This window comes from Phalacrocorax aristotelis, chromosome 13 (assembly GCF_949628215.1).
Source record: "Phalacrocorax aristotelis chromosome 13, bGulAri2.1, whole genome shotgun sequence".
Taxonomy (NCBI): domain Eukaryota; kingdom Metazoa; phylum Chordata; class Aves; order Suliformes; family Phalacrocoracidae; genus Phalacrocorax; species Phalacrocorax aristotelis.
Window position 1 is genome coordinate 9,368,579 of NC_134288.1, and position 25,045 is coordinate 9,393,623.

Here is a 25,045-nt window from a genome sequence, read left to right on the forward strand (position 1 = left end):
GCCACAGTGACAGCCCACAGTCCCCCTGAGGAGCCCCAGCACGCAATTGCAGGGTGGTTTTGGCTATTGCATCACTCAAGACATGTGGAAAGAGCGGTGGGCAGGATTGGGAACCGCCTGCACGTGTTGAGGAGAGTGCGGAGCCAGAGGAAGCTCTGACCTGGGGAGCGGGGGTTGCCTGGGGACAGCAGGGAGAGGATCCTGACCCACAGCCCTGGGAGGGTGACATCCAGCAGCATGGGAGATGGACTTCGTGTAGCTCCATGCCCTCCCACCTTGTGGCTCCCATTTGACGATGGCCCTTTTCTGCATGTACACCCCAGCAAACCCCAGCCCAGCTCCAGCAGCCCTGAGGGGACCAGTCCTTCCCCAGTAGAGCCACCTGTCAGGCAAAGCCTTTTCCCTTCCAAAAGGTCAGGTCAGGCAGGGCAGGATTTCACGCTCAATTCCCTGCTGTTATCGCTTGCACAAAGCACTACCAGAAACAGCCTGCAGTATCGGGTGTTAGATGTGGTTTCAGCTGTTCCTTGCCAAACATGGGAGTGTTTGGTTAGGGCTTGTGCTGTTTGAAGGGGTTTGTCAGTTCAACTTCAAAATTTCTTCAAACCCAGAAGGAAGACTTTCTGGTTTTGCTTCCTCTCTGTGCTGCTCCCCATAAAATTTGATTTCTCTTCCTGGAAGAGGTTCTGGTTCCTCAATGCTCATCCTGAATGTCTTAAATATTGTTTCAAAACAGCCCTGCTGAGATACGGTGTTATGAACCGGAGGGTTTGGGGAGCTTTTCCTCCACCCGGCAAAGCACTGATCATGGGCGGCAGCAAGATCATGGCACTGCAGGGGCTGCAAGTGGGGATTTGGCCTTTTAGCCTCCTCAGCTCTTGGCAGCTTCTCTCTGGGCAAAATGAGCTCTGCCCATGGGCTCCTGGTCCCCAGGGATGGACTGGGGCCGGGACTGACAGGAGGATTGCAGCCTGTGGATGCTGTCTGGGTGCCAGTGGGACATGGCTCTTCCCTGGGCCGTTAATCCCATTCCTGCAGGCACTGTCAGCACCAGACCTGCTGGATTGCTGTGTCCTTGTTTTCTTGCCCTGGATTTGAGAGCTGACAATGACAGTTGTGCTGCTTTCTAAAGCTGTAGCCATGCATGCAAGTCTGGTGGGCGTTTGCTGTGCATCTGTCAGACGGCCTGCAAGTGCCCCTGTCTGAAACTCAAGGGAAGAAAAGCAGAGTGGATCCAGGAGCTACAGTCTCTCCAGCCCCGAGGCTCAACGTGCCAGGTTCTGCCAGCACAGACACCCTGGGCTCCGCTCACTCGTCCCTCAGGGCCTCCTGGGGCTGCAGCACCATGGCGCACCGCCACGCTGGCAGCTGTGCTTGAGCAATAGCCGCATTTCACAAGAGCATGGTTCAGGGATGTTGCCTCTGGCAACCAGGACTTCCCTGGATCCAGCATGAGATCTGCTTGAATCAGCTGCCGTGGGTTTCCTGTGCCGGGTCCTGCTGCTTCCCCAATGGGAAATGAAAGTAATTTAACTAATTTCTCTTCCCACACCTCTGTTCCGTGGCCTGCAGGGAGGGTCTGGCCAGACCTGCTCTCCCTGCTGGGGTTCACAGGGGTGCTGCCCCCTCACCCTTGCCCGGCTGCACGCAGCTCCCGCACCCAGCTCCAGCCATCGTGAGCCTGAGAGCTGTGACAGGTCAAGGCCTCAGAAGTTTTGAATCTGTGGCTTGTTCCCGGTGCGCTGGACATCTCCTCCCAAGCATGGCTGCTCTGTGACAGAGCCCTGTGCCTGGCGGTGCAGGATAGCCTGCTGGTTTAGTCACCCCTGGAGCTCTGCTGCGGCCACCCAGTGCAGGCAGATGCCCCTTCACCAGCCCTGCTGGGGGTGGGGGGACTCCAGGGTCTGCCCACATGGGGTAAGAAACCATAGCTTGCTTTCTTTAACCCTTGCTGTGCCCCAAGGCTGCTCTGTTGGTAACGTTACAATCGGTGCCTTTGGCAGGTCTGTGTTGTGATAGCGGCAGCTGATGCCCAGGAGTGCAGAGCAGACCAGGAGCCCCATGGGATGGGATGGGGGGCAGCAGGGCTGGCAGACAGCTCAGGGGCACCCCTGGCTGTCCTTAGCCTTTGCTCGGCGAAGGCAGAGCCAGCAGTGAGAACACAACCCCATCAAACACGGCTGGCAGAGCCGAACCGCTGCCCGCAGCAGGTGTGCTTCACTGAGTACCTGCCCCTGCTGCAGGCAGGCACCGCCTGCACCCAATGGAAACTGAGCTGTTGCCTCCTGGTTTTCACTATCCCTTCCTTGCCTGTGAAGAGAGGCACTGGTTGTGTTGCTGGGTGCAGCTGTGCCGTGCCATAGGTGCAGGTGCCACTGGATCAGGGCGGTGGCCAAGCAGGAAGCCCTGGGGCTCCAGGGGACGCCCCGCACAGGCTGTGGCAGTGGCTCTGCACGCCTCCCTTGCCTGTGGTTCCTGTTTTGGCACGGATATAAAGGTGGCGTGGACAGGGAGAGCTCAGCAGCAGTGCAGCGCCACGGGGCAGCCAGGATGAGAGCACACGGTCTGGTAGCGGCTTGTGGGGCGCTGGCTTTGTGCCTGGCACTCACTGAGGCCACCAACCCCGGCTTCGTGGTGAGGATCACCCAGGCAGGCTTGGACTATGGTGGGTTTGGCTTCTGATTTCCCGCCTTGCAGATGTGCTGGTGGCCAAGGTCTGGAGCTGGGTGCTTGCTCAGAGTGTGGGGTCCTGGGACAGGATGGGGGGAGCCTTAGCCATGGGTGCCAAATGCAACATTGCCTGGGGCTTCCTGCTGATGCACCATTCTGCACCCACCCCACCCTTGGAGAGGGACCCCGGCAGGGGTCTTGGGAGGGCTGCGTCCAGGCAGTGTTGGGGGAGGCACAGGGCTGGCAGGGCAGGTGCCTGCTTTCGTGGCATGTGTCTGGGCAGCTGAGCCATGAGCCCTGGAGGAGTGAGCTATGGAGGAGAGGAGGTGGGAGCTGTGTCAGGGGAGGGCAGTGATGGAGATGGATGGGCCCCACACTGGTTTTGTTGAGGCAGGCAGAGCCCTGGCTCCAGCAGAGCACTGTTATGGATTGAAATACACTGTGTGAGAAACAGCTCATTTACGCAGCAGCTCTGCCAGCTGTGTGGGAGAGGATGTGACTCCCCTTCTCAGATGGATGCAGGGTTGCAGCACCCACTCACACCATGCTGCTCCCTGGTACACGTGCTCCGTCCGGCTTTGCCCGCAAGTGCTGGACGTGGAGGGCGCAGTGCCCAGGACCTCCTGCACACCTTGCACAGTGCCCGGCCCAGAAAGCAAGTACCGGGACCTCTCCCTGCTTTCTGTGCTGCCTGGTCTCCACCTTCCACTGGGGCAAGTGGGTGGATGTCAGGCAGTGCTGCCCATGTGCTCAGAGGGCTCTGTGTACCAAGATTAGCTTTAAAGATAGCCTGGGATGTGGAAAGAAGCCAGGTCATCACCTGGATGTTTCCTTTAACCCTTTTGCTGTGTGCCTGGTGCACACTCCCAGGTCCTGTGGGGTTCATGTGGTGGTGATGGTCTCGCTCTCCCCTGCAGCCCATCAGCAAGGGATTGCAGTCCTGGAGAAGGAGTTGGCCCAGCTGAAGCTGCCAGACATCTCGGGTGACTTCCGTATCCGGCACGTGGGCAATGTGCGCTATGAGATCTCCAGGTGAGCCCTGCCAGTGCCGCAGAGTGACTTGCTGCCCCCCAGCCCACACAAGGGGCAGGAAGAGTGGGGGAGGATAGGGAGCCCCTGGAGCAGCAGGGACCAGCCCGGCCCCTCCACAGCCCCTGAGACATTGGCTCTGTCCTCAGTGCAGGCAGAGATGCTCCTGCTTCGCCCTCCTGTCCAAAGCGGAAAAAGGGAACTGGGCTGATGGTACTCTGGGTGTGCGCAGATTTTGCACAGTTGAAGCCCTGGCATCAGAGGTGGCCTTGACACAGCAGCAGGGCACCCATCCCCCCTCCATGGAGCAGGAGCCCAGCTCCTGCAGAAATCCCAGATCCTCGCTGCCCTGTTGCACCTCTCCACTCCCTCTGCGTAGGCTTTCGAGCTGCTGTTTGGGTGGCTGCAAGGACCACAGTTCCGAAGGCACCGTTTTGCACTGCATGTCACTGCCAGACATCGCTTTGCTGCAGCAGGATGAGAGCTGGGGATGCTGCAAGGGCAGTGGCCCTGCTCCCCAGCTGTGTGCCCAGGGGTGAGGCACCCCCTCTCAAGTGCCTTTTCTCTTATTTTTTTATTTATTTATTTTTAGATTGGACCTTCGCAGTTTCCACTTGCCCTACTCACGGATTACCCTGGTTCCCAGTTTGGGCCTGCAGGTTGCTATCTCCAATGCCTTCGCTGAGGTGGACGGGAACTGGCGGGTGAAAATACACTTCATGTGCGTGCCCAGCTCCCCCTGTCCCTCCTTGGGCACCTCACTCTGCATCTCCCTCCCTGGCTTTTTCTCCCCTCCCCCTCCCTTGTGTCTCAGGAGCTGCCGCTTTGCTCTCTCCAGATGTGCTGACTTTCCCTAGTCACTATTTCACGCAGCCAGGCTGCAGCCGCTGAATTCCCAATGCATGTCTGGGAGCCTCTCACCCTGGGGGAGCCCTGCCACGTCTCCCTCCATGCCGGGAGCCCTTGGAGCTGGCCAGACAATGTTTATCCTGCTTGCAAGTGGTTGGGGAGACAACGTGAAAGCCATCTCCCTCTTGTGGCACCTAGGGGTGTGAGGGATGCTCCCTCCCACTTGCTTGCACTCGGGAGCACCTTCCTGAGCACCCACTGAGATAGACCTGGGCTGGGACTGGGGGTGGGCAGAGGTCGCTGCCACTCGTACAGCCACTGAGATGGATAAAACAGAATGAGAGGCAAGAACAAGGTTGACGATGGAGGAGCTGTGCATCTACTCTCCTGTCTCTCTTGCATCTCCCTCACCTGCTCTCAGCCCTCTCTATTTGAAGGTTACCTCTCCTGGTTTATGTTCCAGTGAAATTTGGTTTCCCTGAGTTCAGAAACTTTCCCGGTCTCCTCTGAATGCTCGGTGCAAGGGAGAGTCTGAGCTAGATAGATCCATCCCAAACCTGATGTGGGGACCCTTCTCCAGGACTCGGCATTGAGAAATGTCCCTTTCTCATGCTCCTCTCCCTGCAGCCGGGACCATGGTTCATTTGACCTGAAAGTGGAGAACATCTATATCAAAATCAGCTTGAAGCTAGGCAGCGATCCCTCTGGTAAACCCACCATCGACACCTCTGACTGCAACACCCGCATCTCCAATGTCCGGGTACACTTTTCGGGCAAGTTCGGGTATGTAACTTCACCATACAGGCCTAGAAACATTGCGTGTTAGCCTGTCTTTCATGGGGACATGATGCAAGGCCCTGGTGCAAGGAATAAGATGTTGGCATATCTGTGGTCCCTTGGGGGCTGCCCCTTCTGCCTGCAGGCTGCCTGCACTGGCACACTACTAGTCAGCTGTCTCTGGACTCGTGAGTCTCTTGAGTTTCTTGACTCTCTTGAGTCTCTTGACTCTCTCTGCACTTCTCATCTGGATGTGCAACTGAATGAACTTAAATCTGGCCTGAATTTGTCCTGCTCTTCCTTAGATGATCCCTGACGTCCCTATCAACCTGTGAATCTGTGATTCTGTGATTCTGTGTGCTGTGGCTGCACACCTAAGGGAGATTTAAGGCACTTACTAGTCTGTGGTGCACGTGGTTTACAAGCAGGTCTGTTTGCAAATGTAAACCCTGAGGTAAAGGTAGACATCAAACTGGTATGGGAATGACATTCCCCAGTGATCCAGAATCTCTAGTGTCTCTCATTCCTGGCAAATACTTCTGCAGCAGCCTCTGAGCTAAAGGACTCTTCTGTGTTCTTCTCTGCAGACGGCTTTACAACCTCTTCCATAGTGCTATTGAATCCAGATTCCGGAAGATCTTGGAGAGCGAGGTATGGGAGTGGAGGACGGCAAGAGGTCTGGGTTTTTTCTGGTGGTCTTTAGTCCCCGCTTGTAGCTGATTTGCTAGGAGGATCAGAGCACATGTAGGGATTTAACTTGAGCCAGAGCACACAGGCATGTTGCTAATTTGGTGAAAACTGGAGGAATGGGCATGACTAACTGCAGTCTCCATAGCATCATGTGGCTCAGGCTGAATTAGAAACCTACAGCCTTTGCCAAAGCCCAGCGTAATTGGTTCTTAATTAAAAAAGACTTTTCTTTCCATGTGGTCAGTTAATTAGATCTTATGCCTTGGCCAAACTCACTGTAACAGAGGAAACGGAGCTGTCCTTTAAGCAGCCACACTCCTGTATGCTCTGTGGAGCACTGGGGGAGAAATTGTCATTTCTGGATTTCAGAAACTTGCTGTCTTGTTTTAACGGGGTTCATCAGGGAGGCCCTGGTACCGTCCACCCGGTATAAAAGCCTACATGCAGAAGACCTGCAACACGACACGGAAACAAGCTGTTAGCAATAATTACTACAAGGCTAACTGGCACAAATTACAGCCTCCCTGGATGTGAACCTTGCTTGGGAAGGACGCAGTTAGAGAACAGGCAAAAGCCGCTCCCACGGCAGATCCCACCCTGCGCAGGTGCTATTCCTGATGCCATGTAGCTGCTTTCTCAAGGCCCCCGGGAGTGCTGGCAGCAGATGGGCTGGCAGCAGGAACAAAGCTGGGACTCAAAGGCCTTTTCTGCTGTTTTGCCTCCTGGAAGGAGGGCATCTCTGGGACTCCGAGGGGACCTCTCCTGCCTCTGCTCCTCCTGCAGCATGTCCAAGCCCCCTTTGCCCAATGCACATTTCTCAGTGTCTTTCTCCATGTGTGAGATGGCGCCGGGGCGACAGGCAGGAAAGGGCAGGGGCTGGGAGTGTGCTGCACTGGGACCTCAGGGCACAGCACGGTCCCAACACAGCTCCAGCCCTGGCAGCCCATGTCTGTCTCCTGCTCTTCCTGCATGAGCCTGGACAGTCCTCATGCCTCCAGTGCCAGGGCACCCGGTCACTGGGAGATCCCGGTCACTGGGATCAGGGTTGTGTTTGTCTGCAGCTCAGACCTCCCAGGCAGCCATGGGCTGTTTTCCAGGACAGACAGACAAATATTGGCTGGGCACAGGGAAGAGCAGCAACCCTCTGTTGATAAAGCCATGCCCAAAGCTCCGTGCCTCCTCTTCCTCCCCAGTGCCGCACAGCCAGTGGCTGCATTGCTGTTAGCATTGTCACTGCTCCTCCGGAGCTCTGCATCTCGCGATCAGCTGCTGTAGGCTGGATGCCCCGTCAGACAGATGATGGCCTGATCCTGCCTGGCAGTTTCTGTGCCATTATAGGGCAAGAAGTGGAAGAGAGCTTGTGCAGATTACTTCAGCCATCTGCAGGACTGTGCTCTGCATAAAATTTCCTGGGTGAATGTTTAGCCTGCAAGTAAATCCCCCACTAATGCTGAGGCTTCACCCGTGGACGACAGCGGCAGAGGGATTTGTCTTCTGTCCTGGCAGCACAGAGCTGTAGGAACTCAGGATAGCTCTGCTTTGTCGGTGTGATTAGTGCTCCTGCCCCTGAGGGGCTGGGTTAGCTCTTTCAGTTGTGCTGCTTCGGCTAAGCCTTGGCTGCTCAGCCCAGTTCATTCCAGCATGGGCTGTAGGAAAAGTCTGAGGGCACATGTGAGATTCCTTCCAAGGGCCTCCATGGAGCTGAACTGTGGGTGGGGAGCTTGCTGCAAGCAGATGTTTACAGGTATAAAACCTGCTTCTATCTTGGACACTGAATTAATGTGCTGCCTGATGAGCAGAGAGAAACATCATTGTGTACGCTTTTTTTTAAGCAGACTTTTACAAGAAATAAAACAGTACCAGGCAGCAAAGCAGAGAGCACGGCTGAGGCTTGACCGGGGGATGTGAACTGGCCGCTCCCAGCGGAACTGCCCTTGTTCAGCTTTGCTGCCTTTCTTTCCTGCAGGTCTGTAGGAACGTGATCAACTCTGTGCGCAGCGAGCTCCAGCCTTACCTCCAGACGCTGCCAGGTACCAGGCGGGGGCTGCACAGGGTTTTAGGGGTGTTTCTTCCTAGCATTTCCTAACGATGAGGACAGTGCTTTACCTTATACCCACTCCCCATTTCCTTGTATTTCTGCACCCAAGCTGGGAGCTGGGGAACACTGTATCAGCAAAGACTTGTCACTGTGCACGCTGCCTGGCCACGTACTGCAGCCCCCAATGAGCTGTGCCCTGGAGCTGGTGGAAGCACTGGCTGCCTTAGCCAGGGGACCCAGACCATTCCTCCAGTCCAGGAGTTAGTCTGTATGGCTGAGAAACAGAGTCAGGAGGGAAGTGTGACTTTTTTGCTTCTAAGCAGAAGCAAGCACACATGAAGCTGGTCCTGAGCTGTTGTACTGGGAAGCCTGGGCATGGCACTGCCTGGATGTCAGCTGAGGCAATCTGCTCCTGGCTTCCCCATGTCATCTTCCACTCTCTCATCGTCTGTCCCGTGTTTTACAGTCACAGCCAGGATAGATGTCATGGCTGGCACAGCTGGCATCGATTACTCCTTGGTGGGACCCCCAACTGTTACCTCCCAGTCCCTGGATGTAGACCTGAAGGTGAGAGGCTGCCCTGGGAAAGCTTGAATTGGCTGATGCCATCACCACATTTGGGTGGGGAACCAGGTTTAGGTACCTCCTGCAAATGCTATTTCCCAGTTCAGGTCAGCGGGTGAGTCCCACCACCCTCTGCTCTCCTGCCTTTACCTTTCTCCCTCCTCCCAGGGTGAATTCTTCTCCCTGGCCCACCGTTCCACCGTCCCCTTCCCTCCACTGGTGCTGAACCTCCCTCCAGAGCATGACCGCATGGTTTACTTCGGGACGTCCAGCTACTTCTTCAACACAGCTGGCTTTGTCTACCATGCAGCTGGGGTGCTGGTCTTCGAAATCACAGACTCCATGGTGAGCAGCACAGGTGGGATGAGGGCTGTCCCCATGCCTCTGGGCAGCGGGTTCAATTTGCAGAGGAGCTCTGGTGGCAGCCTGTGATCTTGGAGGGCTCCCCTAGCTTCCCCAGCAAGCTATCCAGGGGGCTGGGAGCTGGAGCCTGCAGGATGGGGCTGGGCTGTCCGGCACGGCAGCACGGGGGAGCAGGAGGGCTGATCTCGCCATGGGCTCAGCTGCATTGTATCACCCTGATGTGACTGTTCTTCCCCTGCAGATCCCAAAGGGCTTTGACTTCCACTTGAACACCTCCACCTTCTCAGCCTTTGTTCCCCAGGTGAGTGGTCCAGCCCTGCCTCCCTGGAGATCCTTCCATGCACAGCTGGGGGTTTGCTCTGTGCAAGGTGGTGTCCCCCAGGAATGGGGTCTTGTGCTGCTGTCCCTACACTCCCCCTGCTCCTCTACAGCTAGAGATGATGTACCCAAACATGATGATGAAGCTCAGGCTATCCGCCCCCTCCGCCCCGTTCCTCAACATCGGACCAGGAGGGCTCTCACTCAAGCCTGTCGTGGATATCCAGGCTTATGCCATCCTTCCCAACTCCAGCCTGGCTCCTCTCTTCCTCCTCGGCCTGGTGAGTTTGGGCACAGCCTGGGGTGGTGACTCTGCAGCTCCCGGTGCAGCCACAGCTCTTGCTGATGCAGTGCGGTTGGTGGGTTCTCCCCTGCATCTCAGCAGGGCAAAGAGTTTGAGCTGTGCACCGTCCTCCTGCTGCGTTCAGCAATGCTGAGCCATTGCTGCAAAACTCCTGCGAGGAGAGGTTCCGGACAGTGTCTGGAACCAGCCCGGTACTGGTGCAGTGGGGGTGTCCCCAGCAGAAAATACTCAAACTGACAAATGCCAGGTTTAATGCTGCATGCAAACATGCCTCTGGATGGGCAGCAGTCCCACTGCATTTCAGCTGGTTGGGGCTGTTCCCCTGGGTGTCTGGTTGGGGGTGAGCTGGGACGATCACTGCCAGAGCTCTGCACTCTCTCCCCAGACAGGCAATGTGTCTGCTGTCATCAACATGAAATCCAACCATGTAGCTGGAAACCTGAATGTGGGCAGGTACTGAGGGGGAGCAGTGCAGGGAGGTGGTGGTGGTGGTGGGTACTTCTGTTCTGGGCTGTCGGGGACAGAGGTGAGGTGGGGAGGTCCCGGGGATGGGGACCCAGTGCAGAGGGGATGAGCCGGGACTGAAGGGAGTGGGAACTGCATGGCCATTGACAGATGGCACCAAGGTGGGAACCGCTCCCTCCATTGGGCCAGCCTTCACAGCACCACTTCCGTCTGCGCAGGATGAAGTTCTCTCTGAAGCATTCAGATGTTGGTCCTTTCCAGGTATGCTATCCATGACCAGAGCCCACAGCATGGAGGTGAAAGCCTGTTGGGAGCCAAGGAGAGGGCTCATTCTTGCCTGTCCCCCAGTTTGGGACCTGGGGGTGCACCCAGGACCCCATGCTGACTCCATGGATGCCTCCTGCCTCAGCCTATGAGACTGGGAAAGGATGCAGAGCAGATGACATTGCCCCTCTCACCCCTACACTTCCCACCTCACCAGCATGGCCAGACAAATCTGCTGGTCTCTGTTGAAGCATGTGCCCATCCCAGCCCCTCGTCTCTTTTTCTTCTCCTAATTATCCTCCAGTGCCTGGATGCCTGCTCTCCTGCAGACTAAAGTTCTTTTCCTTCCTCCTCTCTCCACTCCCCAGGTGCGAACGCTGCAGTCCATAATGAACATAGTTGCTTCCAATATCCTGCTCCCACGTCTTAATGGTGAGAACCTGCTGGGGGGAGCGGCGGTGCTGGGGCAGTCGCTGGCCAGGTTGCTCCATCTGAGTGGGCCCAGCCCAGTAACTAAATCCCTGTTGCCAAGCCTGATCGGTGGATAAAGCCTGCAGTAACTGCAGGAGACGGCAGTAAAAGTGCCTGGTGGAGGCAGGCTGCAGGCAGTGGTGTGCAGGAGCCTCTCTCAGTGCTGTGACGTGCATCCAGCAGTGAACATAATGGAAAAAATGAGCACTACGCACATCCTAATGCTTTCCAGACCTTCTCCCCCGCTTGCTGCTTCTCATGACTCCCCAGCAAATGGGGCCAGAGCAGGGCTAGTGGCTGCCAGGGGCCTGGAGGACAGCACTGCACAACATGCAGCCCCCAGCCCTTCTGCAGAGCTTGGGAGGAGTTTCCTCTGCCTGCCCCAGGAGCAGGGGAGGTGAAGAAAGGGCTGGGGGAAGGAGGTGGCCGCCTGCTTTGCACAGCCTGTGCTCTCTCTTGCTCCCGTTCCCATCCCAATGCAGTCATGCGTGTTGTCTCTTCCAGAAAGGTTAGAAAAGGGCTTCCCTCTGCCGCTGCCGGACAGAATACAGCTGTACAATACCCTTGTGCAGTTTCACCAGGTGAGTGAGGGGGAGCACCCAGCCCTGGCCAAAGCCCATCCTGCCACGGTCAAAACCCTGCCTGCCAGCAGAGCATGCAAAGCCAATTCCCCAGCCCGTGCTGGGTGGCAGTGGGCAAGAGGGTCTGCTCAGCTGGGATTCCAGCAGCACAGCTGCAGCTAAAGCCCTGCTTTTCCCATCTGCACAGTGGAAGTTGGGATCTGCACCCTCAGGGCAGCATCACATCATTCTCCAGTTCTTAAACTCACAGGCCTGGATTTCCCACAACACTTTTTATAGCACATTCAGCTCTGTGGCACCATTGACCCAGAGCCCCTGTCTTTTCCGGCCAGCAGTGCCTGGTGGGATGCAGCTGCTGCTGGAGCCATCTGCCTCCGGTGGGACAGGCAGTGCCTGCCAGACTCTGTGGAAAGACCCCTGCTGCACCCTGGGGATCAGAAAACGTCCCTGTTGTGAGAGGCCTTGGGGAAGCCCCACAGGGGTGTCACTACAGGGATGCTGAATATTTACTGTGGGGTGTGGCTGTGAAATGCCTTCAGAGCCCTTCCAGGGCTAATATTAGGCACAGGCGCTGGCAGAACCACATGTGCCTATCCATCCTCCCTCCCTGAGATGTGGCAGGTGCTGGGGAGCACAGCTGCCTGCAACAGAAATCAGCTGCAGAGGACCTGTCACAGCCCCATGCTTTCTCTTTTTTTTTACCAGAATTTCCTGCTGCTGGGAGCAGACGTTCACTATCAGCCCCGGGAAGGGAGATAAGGTGACAAGAAGGACCTCAGGCACCAAGAAAAACCCCTTCACCCCTTTCCCCCACTACCAGAGCTGCAGACCACCGGTTCTACTGCAGCCTCCCTTGCCGCCTGCCCCAGCCTGGACCGCGGCCGGGGGCAGAAGCACCCGCGGGGGCTGAACCCCACATCCCCAAGCTGGGTCTCACCCAGTGCTACCGAGAGCTGGGAATCCCACCCCGCCCTTCTGCTCGGTCGGAGGCAGCTGATGGCAATAAAGGCGGCTGAGGTGGTGCTGTCACTGAGCGTGTGGTACCGTCCCTGGACTCTTCGCACCCAGCCCGGGGTCTGCTCGGGGGCGGCCGCGGGGTGCCAGGAGCCGGCCCTGGGGGAGAGCGGGCGCCCGGGAACGCCCGTTTCGGCTATTTTTACCCCTGCGGTCGTAGCAAAGCGCCACGGGCCATCACGTTTTCATCGTTATTTCAGTTTTCCGCGGCGGGGCCGTGCCCACTGGGTCACAGACTCCTCCCGGCAGCGGGGCGGGCCTGACGGAACCGCGGCGGGGCGGAACGCAGAGCCGAGGGGCGGGGGTGCGACCAGGACCATTTTGGCGGCGCACGGCGGAGCCATCATCTCCCCGTTCGCGCCTCTTCCCGCCTCGTCCGTCCCGCAAAGCGTTCCGCCAGCCGTCACCGTGGTAACGCGGCCTGGCCCTGGGGCCTCGCGCGGCCATGCTGCTCTGGAGGCGAGCGCTGCGGGCCGCGGGGTTCCTCCGCCCGGCCGCCGCCCCCTGCCCCGGGGCCGCCCGCCGAGGCCGCTGCGGCCCGGGCGAGCGGCCGGTGGGGCGCGGGGCCGCGCTGCCTGCGGGGCCGGACCTGCGGCACTTCCTGAGAGGGGCCGCCGCGGGGGAGCCGCGGCCTGAGCCGCAGCCGGGCTCTGCCCCAGGGACCGGGAAAGGTCTGTGGTGCCGCCGCCCGCCTCTCCACGGGCGCTGCTGACCCCTGCCTGGCAGCCCGAGTGCCGTGCCGTGGCATAGCGGGGGCCGGGGCTAGGCCGGCCCCGGGGGCTGGTGGGAGCGGAGGGTTGCTGCAGCGTGCGTGGGGAAAGCGAGTCGTTCGGGTGCTTTTGGGGCCCGGAAGGTTGTTTTGATGTTAGAAGAAGTCCCGTTCGTTGGCCCCATGCCCACTGGTGCGTCTGCCTCTGCCAGGAAGATGATTTGGGGAGCAGGTTGCTGTGGCACCTCTCAGCAGTCTATGTGCTGGGCTGTCAGTCATGGCTGTGGTGGAGATTTCAGGCCACGATGCCCCGGGGAGGTGGGTTTGCATTATACTAAATATTATATCTCAGCAATAAAACAGCTTCTGTGGCTCCGCAAGCCATGGTCCAGACCTGTCGTGCTGGAGTGACATGCTCTGAGGCCCTTGGGTTTCCTAGTGCAGAGGGTCTTAGGGAACTCGGGGTTCCTAGACAGCAGAGTCTGTTTTTATTTTTGGTTTATCCTTTCTGTATGGGATGCAGGTGAAGATAGCTTTTGTGCTGCTTGCCTGAGTCTCTCCAGTGATGGGAATAAAGGTTCCTTCCTACGGAAAAAGTCATAGAAAGAGATTGTAGATGAGAGTGGTGAGGCAGGCATCTGTGTCACGCTGCCTTTGTTGCAGTGTACCTGGAGACATATGGCTGCCAGATGAACGTCAATGACACGGAGATTGCCTGGGCCATCCTGCAGAAGAATGGCTACATGAGGACAAAGGACCTGGACGAGGTAAGACACCTTGGCATCTCTGCTGTAGCGCAGGTCTGTGAGGGCGTCGCACCACTCCTGTGCTTGTGAGTCCCAGGTTTTGTCTGGAGCGTAATCCTGCAGGATTTTTGCAGTCTAAATTCTGTGGAGTAAAGGAAGATACAAGTGTGCTAGAAAGCTGTGTTTTTCGTTTTTTTCTTTTTCTTTAAACTGCGGGGTTTCCTCACAGTTGGAGAGTGATGGGACACAGCAGGATGCTCCTGACTCATCTTTGTCTGAGCTTATTTCTACCAGTTAGTGGAAAACTCTGCTACTCTTCTTTTAGTTTCTTGCACCTTTTTTATTGAAACCCACCATGTGCTTGGGCAGATCTTTTTCATTGAGTTAAGTGAGTTTTATAGTCTGCCTCTTTGGGTTACCTGTGCAGAGCATGAGTACTTTTCATTTTGGCTTTACAAATTCTTTTTTGTTATTTTCAATTTAGGCAGATGTGATTCTCCTTGTCACCTGTTCTGTGAGGTAAGAAAACTTTTGTCACTGCTGGTTTTGGACATTTTTTAAGGAATTACCATTTGAAAACCAAGGCAATAAATGCGTTGTGTGCGGAAAAGAGCGTGCAGATGTGAAACTACCCATTTAGTTGAGGGCAGAGCTAGCCAATGCTACAACGTATAACATCAATTGTGCTATGAATTGCTTTTCTATGCAGTGAGAAGCTCCTCTTTGGTAGTGTAAGCTGTGTGTATATGTGTAATGGGCCAATAGAGACCTGCACGGATTTGTGCTTTAGCAATTTTTTTTTTTTTTAATTCCATCTTCTCTTGAACTTACTATCTCTCTAGTACAGAGTCTATACTTTAAAAATCTGGGAAATACATTTAGGGGCAATTTGGGATATAAATATGCAGCGACCTTTGTTTATTTTTTCTGAATGCAGAAGATACCAAATGCTTATTGTCATTTGCAAGGTAGCTCACATTGGCTGGCTAAGGCAGACTTTTTCTCCGTAAGAGCTTAGTCCCTGAGTCATTTCTGCAGTGGAAGCGCTCCCAAGCGAGCAAAACGATAGTAGATAAGATAGAGACAGGACATAATCAACGTACCACAAATGGCACTTTCATGTGCCATCAGTTCCGTCAGGTGGATGATTCCCTCTCTTTAGTTGAATTCTCCTCTCAAAGCACTTAGGCTGCCTCGTGTTGGGGGACTGTTGAAGTGTAACAATTGGAATAACCACCATTTTCCTGGCTTCCCAGGGAGAAGGCAGAGCAGGCTATCTGGAATCGCCTGCAGCACCTCAAGGCGCTGAAAGCTCGGCGGCAGCAGGCTCGCGTACCTCTCCGCATTGGGATTCTAGGTACCTGGCGGGATGTGCAGCAGTGGGTAGCACCCAGTGTTGTGCCACATCCATTGTGCTGCGTTTCCTCTTCCCCTCTGGCAGCACCAAGCCTTTTCTGCAGGGCAAAAGCAGCTAGTGAAGGGGTGCAGAGGTGTAACAGAGGGTGCGCACTTCCTCACAAGAGCCCTCTCCTTTGGCGGCAGGATGCATGGCTGAGAGGCTTAAGGAGGAGATTCTGCACAGGGAGAAGCTAGTCGATATTGTGGCAGGCCCTGATGCATATCGTGATCTTCCCCGGCTGTTGGCCGTGGCAGAGTCTGGCCAGCAAGCTGCTAATGTCCTGCTATCGCTAGATGAGACTTATGCAGATATTCTGCCTGTCCAGACTAGCGCAGGTGGCACGACAGCATTTGTGTAAGTACCCTTTTTTCCTGTGCATGTTTCTGTGGTTCTGATTTGGAAATACTGCTGTGCAGAACAGACATGTCAGTGACAGCAGCTACCCAAGAGATGCGATGCCTGGTTGCACTCGCTCCTGGCAGCCCAGAGGCATGAGTCTACCAGGCCTTGTGTTTGCTGCTTCTTTGCTGTCTGACTGATCCCTGGAGAGACTGCCTCATGCTCTGGCTGTCTGCAGGCTTCCCTTACTCTCCTTTGAGAATATTGGTTGTCTAAGCCTGATGCTGCACCAAGTGATTTCTGTCCCACTGATGTCTTTGCCTTTCTGTAGTCTGTGCCTCTCTCATCTCCTGCCTTCTGCTATGTCCTGCCTTAAGTTCTCCTATTTAATTCTAATAATCCTCCATGCATTGTAACTTCTGTTGGTTTTGTTTCCATTTGTCCAGTTTTGATAATAAGATTCCCAAACATGAAACCATGCTCTGCTCAGTGTTGCCATAGAGTACGGAAGGACATAATCTGTGAGAGGTCATGGAGGACAGGAGGGGTGCCCAAGGACTGGAGAAAAGCAAATGTCACTCCAGTCTTCAAAAAGGGCAGGAAGGAGGACCCTAGAAACTATAGGCCAGTCAGCCTCACCTCCATCCCCGAGAAGGTGATGGAGCAGTTCATTCTGGAGGTCATCTCCAGACATGTAGAGGAAAAGAAGATTATAAGAAGTAGTCAACGTGGATTCACCAAGGGAAGATCATGCTTGACCAACCTGATGGCCTTCTATGATGGTGTGACTGGCTGGGTAGATGAAGGGAGAGCAGTGGATGTTGTTTACCTTGACTTCAGCAAGGCTTTTGACACTGTCTCCCATAATATCCTCATGGACAAGCTAAGGAAGCGTGGGTTAGATGAGAGGACAGAGTAGTGGTTTGAGAACTGGCTGAACGACAGAGCTCAGAGGGTTGTGATCAACGGGGCAGAGTCTGGCTGGAGACCTGTAGCTAGCGGTGTTCCCCAGGGGTCTGCGCTGGGTCCAGTCCTGTTCAGCATAATCATCAATGACCTGGACGAGATGCAGAAGGATCTTTCATCACTGCCACATTGCAGTGCAAGTCTGCCTCATGAGTTGCTTTCCAAGTTTCTTGGAATTGTGTATGAAAAATTAGGAGGTGTTAGCTAGGGGCAAGCAGAAGTCAGCTCTGGCTGGAACGTTGTATAAGGGGAAGCTGCAGAGTTGTGTTCAGAGCTAGTGCTGTGTGTGCTGCAGGCCAAGGGAGTTGGCTGAAGGCAGCAGGGCTGGGCCAGGTCAAAGCAGGGCAGGATGCAACAGGGATGATTCTTCTGGAGCGATTGTAGTATGACCCGTACTTTACCTCTTGGCAGATCTATCATGCGGGGCTGTGACAACATGTGTAGCTATTGCATTGTGCCCTTCACCCGTGGCCGTGAAAGGAGCCGCCCCATTGCATCCATCCTGCAGGAAGTGAGGATGCTCTCGGATCAGGTGAGGCAGAGCCTCCTTCCCACCTGCCCCAAACTGTGGGAGGTAGGATGGTTCTCAGTGGAAGTGTTTTCAGTGATGCCTTTGACCAGTGACACCGCCTTTATCTGTGGAGATGAGGTTACCATAGGGTTCTGCCAGTAGCTTTTTGATTCCCCTTGTAATACCCGGAGACAGACAGCAAAGGGAGGGCTTCCCTTGGAGATTCCTCCTTGAAGTAAGAGTGAAACTGTGGCTGTCGTTGCAGCTTAGCCATCCTGACCAGGTTATATTTTTTCCTCTCTGTTTATTTTTGTAGGGAGTGAAAGAAGTGACCCTTTTGGGTCAGAACGTCAACAGCTTTCAAGACATGTCTGAGGTGCAGTTTCAATCAGCCGCTGCCCCAGTCCTCAGTCGTGGCTTTAGCACTGTCTACAAAGCTAAACCAGGAGGCTTGCGCTTTGCACATCTTCTAGACCAGGTTTCTAGAATTGCTCCAGAAATGAGGATCCGTTTCACCTCTCCACATCCCAAGGATTTTCCTGATGAGGCAAGTGTAAAATAAACACCTCAACCTCTGCTTGCAGGCTGGCAGGCAGCTCTGAACTGCTAGATGTGGGCCATGCTTCCTTCCCAAAGGGAATACAGAATCATAGAACAGGAACAGCAGCTCCTGGGAAGGGGTTTGTGTTTGTGGTAAAGCTGGCAGGTTTGCAATTAACTGGCTTTTACCTGGGGAATATTCTTCCCCTTGGCATCCTGGTAGAGTTGAGCTGTCTGACATAGGCTCCTGATTGCTCACCACAGGTCCTGCAGCTCATCCAGGAGCGACACAACATCTGCAAACAGCTTCACCTCCCAGCCCAGAGTGGAAGCACACGAGTCCTGGAGGCCATGCGAAGAGGGTGAGTGATTACCATGGGGCGTCCTGGGCCCCACTGTCTGATTTAGGGTGTTGGTTTCTCCTCACCGATGTTTTTCATGGTTTTCTGATTAGCAAATCCATGTGTTGTTCATTGCAGATACACAAGAGAAGCGTATATAGAGCTTGTACACCATGTGCGTGAGTGCATTCCGGGTAGGGGCTCCCTTAAGCTTTGTTTGAGCTCAGCACAGCTGTATCTTCATCCTTTGAGTGAAGTGTTCGTCTCTTCCTTGAGGGAAGTGTAAACTGCATCTCTGTTACAGGAGTGAGCTTGAGCAGTGATTTCATTGCCGGCTTCTGTGGAGAGATGGAAGAAGATCACCAGCAGACTGTGTCCTTGCTGCGGGAAGTTGGCTACAATGTAGGATTCCTGTTTGCCTACAGCATGAGACAGGTGAGTGCAGGACCTGCTGGAGAAGATCCTTGTCTCTTGGGTATCTCACCTAATTCCCGAGTGCTGCATGTACGTTCTTCTTTGCTGATGAGAAATTGTCCTCTGTCGTGATGACAGAGACTCTGTCAATTGAGTCTGGAGAGAAGTGGTGAATTTCCCGAAGGTATTCCCATGAGAAGAGTGGATAGTTGACACGCCTCCATTAGAATGCTCTCCAAAGTGTAAGATGCTGACAGGAAAGAGGACAGGAGGTTGGGAAACATAAGGGAGCAAAGGAGTACGGATCACCTTTCAGCACATGGAACTACAAGTAGTAGAATCCATTGCCTGTCCTTGTGGACAGACAGGCAACAGACACATCTCGCATAGGAGCTGCAGAACTGCTTCACACAGCCACCAATACTCAGCGCCCTACATCAAACCTAAAGGATGTTGCTGGTGCTGAAAACATTCCTTGAGATTGTAAAAACAAACGGTAATGCGTGGAAAGCTGTTGCCTGAAGAGAAGCCAAGGTGGCTGGGGTCAGACAAACTTCTGATCTCAGATTGACTGGTTACTGAGGAGCCACACTTGCTTTGTCTGCTTACAGAAAACCCGGGCATATCACCGGCTGCAAGATGATGTGCCTGCAGACATAAAAAAGAGGCGGCTGGAGGAGCTTATTACAGTGTTTCGAGAGGAGGCTGCAAGGGCAAACAAGACAATGGTGGGCCAGTCTCAGCTGGTGCTGGTGGAGGGGGTGAGTGTGCCTGGAACAGAGTTGTCCTTCTTCTCTTGTTGGCCAAGAGGCTCTTAGGCTGTACACGGCAATCATCACCTCTGCCTTCCTTTCTGACTTTTCCCCACACAATCCTAGGACCCCCAAGACCATATCTACACACTTAAGCAGACAGCCTGATTTTTCCAGAGCACTGAGCTGAGCAGGGGGACATGGGGTGGGTTAGAGATATGTCTGTGGCCAAGCACCAAATGAATGCAGGCTTTGAAACATTGGCTTTGGTGTGTGGGTGTCAACACAGCAGCTCCAGCTGTAGGACTTTGTTACATGGTGTGCTTAACGGTGTGGAATGTGGATTTTAATACTGGCAATAGTGGTCAATTAATTCCTGAGGCAATAAAGCCCAACAGTGAATCAGAGCTATTGCCATGCAGGTAATGTTCCCTGTCCTCCTTTCAGCCCAGCAAGCGCTCTGTCTCGGAGTTGTGTGGGAGGAATGACGGCAACATCAAGGTGATCTTCCCTGATGCTGAGATAGAGGATGCTGCAGGCTGCAAGGCTCTGGTCAGAGCTCAGCCAGGGGACTATGTGTTGGTGAAGGTGACCTGTTTACACTACTTGTTTCCTTGGGCTCTTTTTCTTGCGCACTGCTGTTCTCTAGAGCAGCTGCTGCCAGGAGAGCCTAAAATTAGAATGGATCCTCCTCAGCCTTTCTGTTCTTGAGGACTGTTGTGCTGTTTCTTTCAGATAACCTCTGCTAACTCTCAGACCTTGAAGGGAGTTCCGCTCTGTCGTACTACCCTCTCCCTCTCTGCAGCTTGTCATTGAGGTATCCCTGCTGCCAGTGGACAAAAGCAGCACATTTTCTCCAGGACGAAACAAAGAAGCTTGGTCAGGTGGAGATGGGGTAGCAACAGGGAGATATATGTATATTAAAATAATAATTTAAAAAAAATATTCTGTTTTGGCAACAGCCTACCTGCCACAGATCTGTGCAAGCCTGTAGGCAAAAGGGATAGAAGCTGTGTATGGACTTGCCAAAGCCAAGTACTGAGTGATCTTGTATTTTCACTTGCTGTCAGGCTTGGCCCACCCTTGCAGTGCTGCAGGTCTCTCTGACTTTGATCACATCCTCTAATGTAGCCCAGCCTGAGAAATTTGTGTCTGCAGAGCAGGTCAGTCCTACTAGTTCAGTTGAATTTGGGGGCTGCAAAAACTGGTAGTGCCTAGAAAATACAGCTCCAGTAACTGCTGGAGAATGGCAGGAGTACTGCCAAAGTGGATGAAGAACTCAAAGAACAGTTGATTGTGATGAATTATTTCCAAATATTGGTAACTTCCCTATTTGCAAAATGCTTGGGAAGGGGAAGTAAGAACCTGCACTGTACCTGTATGATGGAATATGGCACCAAACTGTGGAATATAAAATGGTGTTTAACGTGCATGAGTGATGCTTAATTTGTTGTATCTGAGCCCGAGGGAATGCAGCCTTGCCCGTGCGCTGGGGATATTTGCATCTAGGCTAGAGAGGAAGGGTTTCCCTATCTCCAGACCTAATATAAAGACTGGCTGCCAGCTGGGTGTTAGCGTTAGCCTGTTAAAACTTCAGGTGCAGCTTTGTAATCCAAGCATCTGTGGATGTCCTTCCCTTTGCTCACTACAGGAGAGAAATGGTTGTACCAATTTAAATGTCCAATAACTTCTTTAAATGTGTCTTACAGTTCCTTGTTTTCATCAGTCTGTAGCTAACAGTGGCTGCACTGTGTCATATTCCAGCCTGGTCTGCTAAATTCAAACAAGTGCCCGTAACCTGCACTTGTAGGTAACCTCTCTTATGAGATGTGGGAAAGAATCACCCTTTTTAATACAGAAAATAATCTTATTAAAATAGATCATTGTGAAATGCTCTATGCAGTGACAAATTTTGAAGGCACAGCTGATCAACTCTTAATAGAGCATTCACTACATGAATTTGCAGAATTTTAAATAAACATGAGAGTGTGGTGCTAGAAAGTCTTCTCCTGCTCAGCTCTTTCTGGGATATAATTGCATTGCTTTGAAAACAGCATAGTTCACTGAATATTCGTTAGACCTTAGATTAAGAAACAAATACATTTTGCTTAATATCTCAGAGCTGATTCTTTTCTCACTGAAGTGAATCTGCACAATCAGCACTAGTCTGGGTTCTGAGGTGCTAACAACTACACAGTGCTGTTCTGCTCTCCTGCCCCCAAATGGGAAAGTGTCTTTGGCCCAAATTCACAAACCAGGTCTTAGACCTCTGCTGCCTAGTGAGTGTAAGCCTTTGGCAGTGGGTTTTTAAGGAAGAGGAGCGAGAAGCTGTTTGGTTTGAAATACCAAAGGAAGGAGCATGATCATCCCTCAAAAGTGACAGCACTGAAGCCAACATGTGCTTGATAATTAAGAGAACTGGGTAAGTGGCCCAGTTTCAACTGCCCTGCAGCATCTCTTCTGCATATTTTTCCCATGCATCTTGAAACCGTGGCCTAAGCCAGCACCCCCTGCAAAGGGCTGATGCCCACCTTTCACTGCTCATTTTGACCTCCCCACAAGCACCTCTTCCAAGTGAGAAATGCAGACCACAGTGTGCCCTCCCCGCTCCATCCAGCTTTGAGGCCAGCTGTGGTCGTTTCACAATCATTATTTTAAGAGCAAGAGACTAATGAGGAGGAGAGCTGGGTTTTACATTTTGATGAGGAGGTGATAATGTTCACTGCACAGACTCCCCAAGGAGCCATAGCGCTTACCGTTCGCATCGCCTCCTTAGTTTTTATAGGCCTCGGGAATGAAAGCTGAGGTTTTAAGGCAGCGAAGCATCCATTAGGAAGTGCTTACAGTGACCTTGGAGGCTGAGTTAGTCATTTGGCACTGCCTGAAAGCAGGAATGTTTTTTTTTCTCGGGGGCTAAAGGGCAGGATGTGGATTCTGTATTGCTTGTCAGAAGATTTGCTCCCTGAATTTGGCTGTTGAGAAGGCTCTGTATCTCATTTTCGTTCTGCCTCGTGCCCGTTCTTGTATGTTTCTTTTCCCAGCCTGAGCACGGACGAGAGTCCTGAATATCACGGGATTTTAAATCTCCCACCCTGGTTTATATCTGTGCCTCCTGCAGTTGGAAGCTGAAGTGTTGCAATATTTCGGCACACCTCAGTGATGGAAGGCGTTTGTTTTGCTGGGGTTGCTGCTGAAAGACAGCCCAAACCAAACTACTGGTTAATGTAAACATGCACTGTATCTCTGCTCTGTACAGAAACACCGATCCAGGGATCGGTATCCAGACTTGGTAGGAACATGGATATCTGGGATTTGATACCAGCAAAGTGGCCTGCTAGGTTTTTATTATCCAGAGCATAGTGTTTAAAAGACTGAGCTTCAACTAATTTTGTAAGTGTCCTCATAAGATATATTTTGTAACGAAGCTCAGTCCCCACCCCTAGTATCCCAAACTCTCAGAACAAGTTGTGGTGCATTCCTGAGGGGCCCCAGCAGGCAGCACCCCTGCTATAATTTGAAAGCTGGATCCCAGTCTTGCTTTTTTGGAAGAGAGCTGCAGTCAGCCCCTACCAGGGTCCGCTTGCTTCTGGGCACAGGAGACATTCCTCAGAGGCAAAACAGTACAGGTTGGATGCTGGGCAGTATTTTGCTTTAGGGACGGATGACTCCGGGCCTCAGGTCAGACCCAAAGCTCTAAATTCCTCCTCGCTGTGCAGCACCAGTGCTGTTCTGTGTGTTCAGCCTTCTGGTATCCCCTCTCTTGCGGTGGAAACCGCTAGCAATAACAACACCGGACCAGAAGTCAGCAGCCTCAGGAAGCAGCAACAGGAAAGACAAAATCATGTCAGAGCAATGGAAGTATTTATTCACATGGTTTTGGGGTTATATGCTTGCTCTTTCTGCCCTTCATGTTCCTATGGTTCCAAGTTTATATTCCCAGTATTAGGCAGAGTGGATTTCCCAGGTCAAAGAGACCAACCACCTTTTAACCCTGCCCTGAACCATTCCCACGCAATGCTGCGTTCAGGATAAACCCTGGAAAAGGTAAAGGAAAAAGTCACAGCAGCGATCTATGTCCAGCTCCTTTGCTGAGGCAGATTCTTTAGGTAAAAGTCAGGGGTTTAATGGGATGTTTGTGAAACACACAGAGCATCAGCATAAAACACCTTCAGTAACAAGTCCAAGAGCCACACTTGCTACATGCAAAACTAGACCAGGCTCATCAGGAGCCTGTGGCCAAGGTGGTGAACCCTCGCTTGCCATCTGCAGGGCCGGGTGGTGAGGGCACTGCAGGGGAAGGTGACAGCCATCAGCAAGCAAACCAACCTGCTAGAAAAACACATCAAACTCCACCCGCTCAGAAAAAAGGCAGCCTCCAGCCTTCACGAGCCTCTGGGGACTTTAGTCAGATGCATAAACAAGACATCAAACGGCCCTCGGGATGCTCCTGCTGACTTGTGCTGCACCGGGCATGGGCTGTGGCACTGCCTGGGAGCCTCCTGAGTCGGGGCGCTGCAGTAGCTGTATAGCCCCTGCGTTGGGACCCTGGCCTGTGAGTGCAGCTCCAGCCCTGTTGAGCATTACCAGTATGTAGTGATAAAAACTGGGACTGAGTGCTGCTGAGAGCAGGTCTGTGCTGTCCTCCATGCCCAGGCCAGCTGGCTGCAGCAACAGCGAGCTTTGGGCATAGGACAGTGCTGCTGGGCTCTGCAGCCCCTGCCCTGAACCATCTGCTGTTTGGTTTGTTTTAATCTAGTTTCTGATTAAAGCAGAGTCTCATTCTGGGTGCAATCTCTGCTGCCAGAGCAAAGCAGCTCCGGGGACCCGTCCTTCACACCTCTCTGACTCCCTGACTCCCCCGAGTCCCTCCTGATTTACAGCAGGACGGGGCCAGGCTTGTAGGTAACAGTTAGATAGGTCTTAGTGTTACACAGCAACTCACAGCACTAGTAAAGGCAGTGCCAGTGCTTCGCCCTGTCACAGCCTCTCCCACGAGTCCCTCCAGCCTGTTCCAGTGCTGCGAAGCATCAGGATTTCCATGGGTTCTGTCTCCCATGCTGGATGGGCTGAGCTGTGCAGGAGGATGTGCTGGGCTATGGTTACATCAGCATCCTCAGGGCTCAGCCAGTCATTTCAGGGGTGAGAAGAGCCCTGCACAGCCTCACCTCTCTGACAGCTCCCTCCTTGCCAGGCAATCATCCCAAGGTCCCTCTGGAGAACACAGAGGGACCTGTTCTTTTGCCTCCCTCCAGCCCATCATGTCCTGGTTACACCTATTGACAAACACCTAATGAGGCAGTTGGCAGATCAGTTTTCCAAGCACAGACCTAAACTGCTGGGATGACATTTACTTTCAAGCACTAACCATGCCCAGAGGCATCTCCTGTCACCAGGATTTCATAACGCACAACCTGCACGCTTTCCTTTTCTGCTTGCAGTGTGTTGAGTGAAGCTGGACATCACCACGAACATGCAAATAACTTCATGTGATAGGAAGAGTGTTGTCAGAGAGAACAAGCGCCTATTTGTTCTCTGAACCTCCATCACACACCCCTAAAGAGCAAACCTATTTGTGCTCAGGTCTTGGCTGCTCTTACGGAGAGGAGGGACAGACAGCAGCGGGCGCTCTGAGGCAGTGTTCATCTGCTGATCATTGCCGTTTGTTGGCCTAAGGACAATCTCAAAATAGATGCCCATCGTTGCGTACGCTCCCCAGCATTGCTCCCTTCTGCAAGACTCTCTAAGCAGCTAAGGCAGAGCAGTTGGGTTTTTCCCAGTGCCAGAGCTGGCTGTGGTGTGTCATGTCCTTCCCCAGAACCCCCAGTGGTCTGCAATCTGTTTTCCCTCTGAATATCAATGAAGTTGGAGGGAAAGATTGACGTTTTCCCTGATGGCAGCTTGTAAGCACAGTTTGCTTTAGGTCAACCGAAG

At 53.4% G+C, this 25,045-nt stretch overlaps 2 protein-coding genes across 6 annotated transcripts; both read left to right on the top strand.

Moving 5' to 3' along the window:
• Window positions 1–1,455: 1,455 nt before the first annotated feature.
• LOC142063957 (bactericidal permeability-increasing protein-like) lies at window positions 1,456–12,412 on the top strand. 2 transcript variants are annotated; one of them, XM_075108414.1, is made up of 15 exons: window positions 1,456–1,524; window positions 3,588–3,702; window positions 4,292–4,420; window positions 5,176–5,331; window positions 5,913–5,976; window positions 7,982–8,045; window positions 8,520–8,620; window positions 8,786–8,962; window positions 9,222–9,281; window positions 9,412–9,579; window positions 9,988–10,055; window positions 10,286–10,328; window positions 10,700–10,763; window positions 11,307–11,383; window positions 12,089–12,412. In XM_075108414.1, exons 1-15 carry the CDS (start codon window positions 1,512–1,514, stop codon window positions 12,140–12,142), a joined length of 1,353 nt encoding a protein of 450 aa, XP_074964515.1. In that variant the 5' UTR covers window positions 1,456–1,511; the 3' UTR covers window positions 12,143–12,412. The 2 variants fall into 2 exon arrangements, with proteins under 2 accessions (XP_074964515.1, XP_074964514.1); XM_075108413.1 differs by lacking the exon at window positions 1,456–1,524 and adding an exon at window positions 2,491–2,665.
• A 329-nt stretch (window positions 12,413–12,741) lies between these two features.
• Window positions 12,742–20,544, top strand: CDK5RAP1 (CDK5RAP1 mitochondrial tRNA methylthiotransferase). 4 transcript variants are annotated; one of them, XM_075108416.1, is made up of 13 exons: window positions 12,742–13,068; window positions 13,770–13,873; window positions 14,337–14,371; window positions 15,109–15,209; window positions 15,395–15,605; window positions 16,968–17,088; window positions 17,384–17,614; window positions 17,872–17,969; window positions 18,087–18,127; window positions 18,253–18,383; window positions 18,974–19,123; window positions 19,562–19,702; window positions 19,850–20,544. In XM_075108416.1, exons 1-13 carry the CDS (start codon window positions 12,843–12,845, stop codon window positions 19,928–19,930), a joined length of 1,671 nt encoding a protein of 556 aa, XP_074964517.1. In that variant the 5' UTR covers window positions 12,742–12,842; the 3' UTR covers window positions 19,931–20,544. The 4 variants fall into 4 exon arrangements, with proteins under 4 accessions (XP_074964517.1, XP_074964516.1, XP_074964518.1 ...); XM_075108415.1 differs by having other exon boundaries at window positions 12,743–13,068; window positions 18,087–18,142; XM_075108417.1 differs by having other exon boundaries at window positions 13,016–13,299; window positions 18,087–18,142.
• The last annotated feature ends 4,501 nt before the right edge of the window (window positions 20,545–25,045 follow it).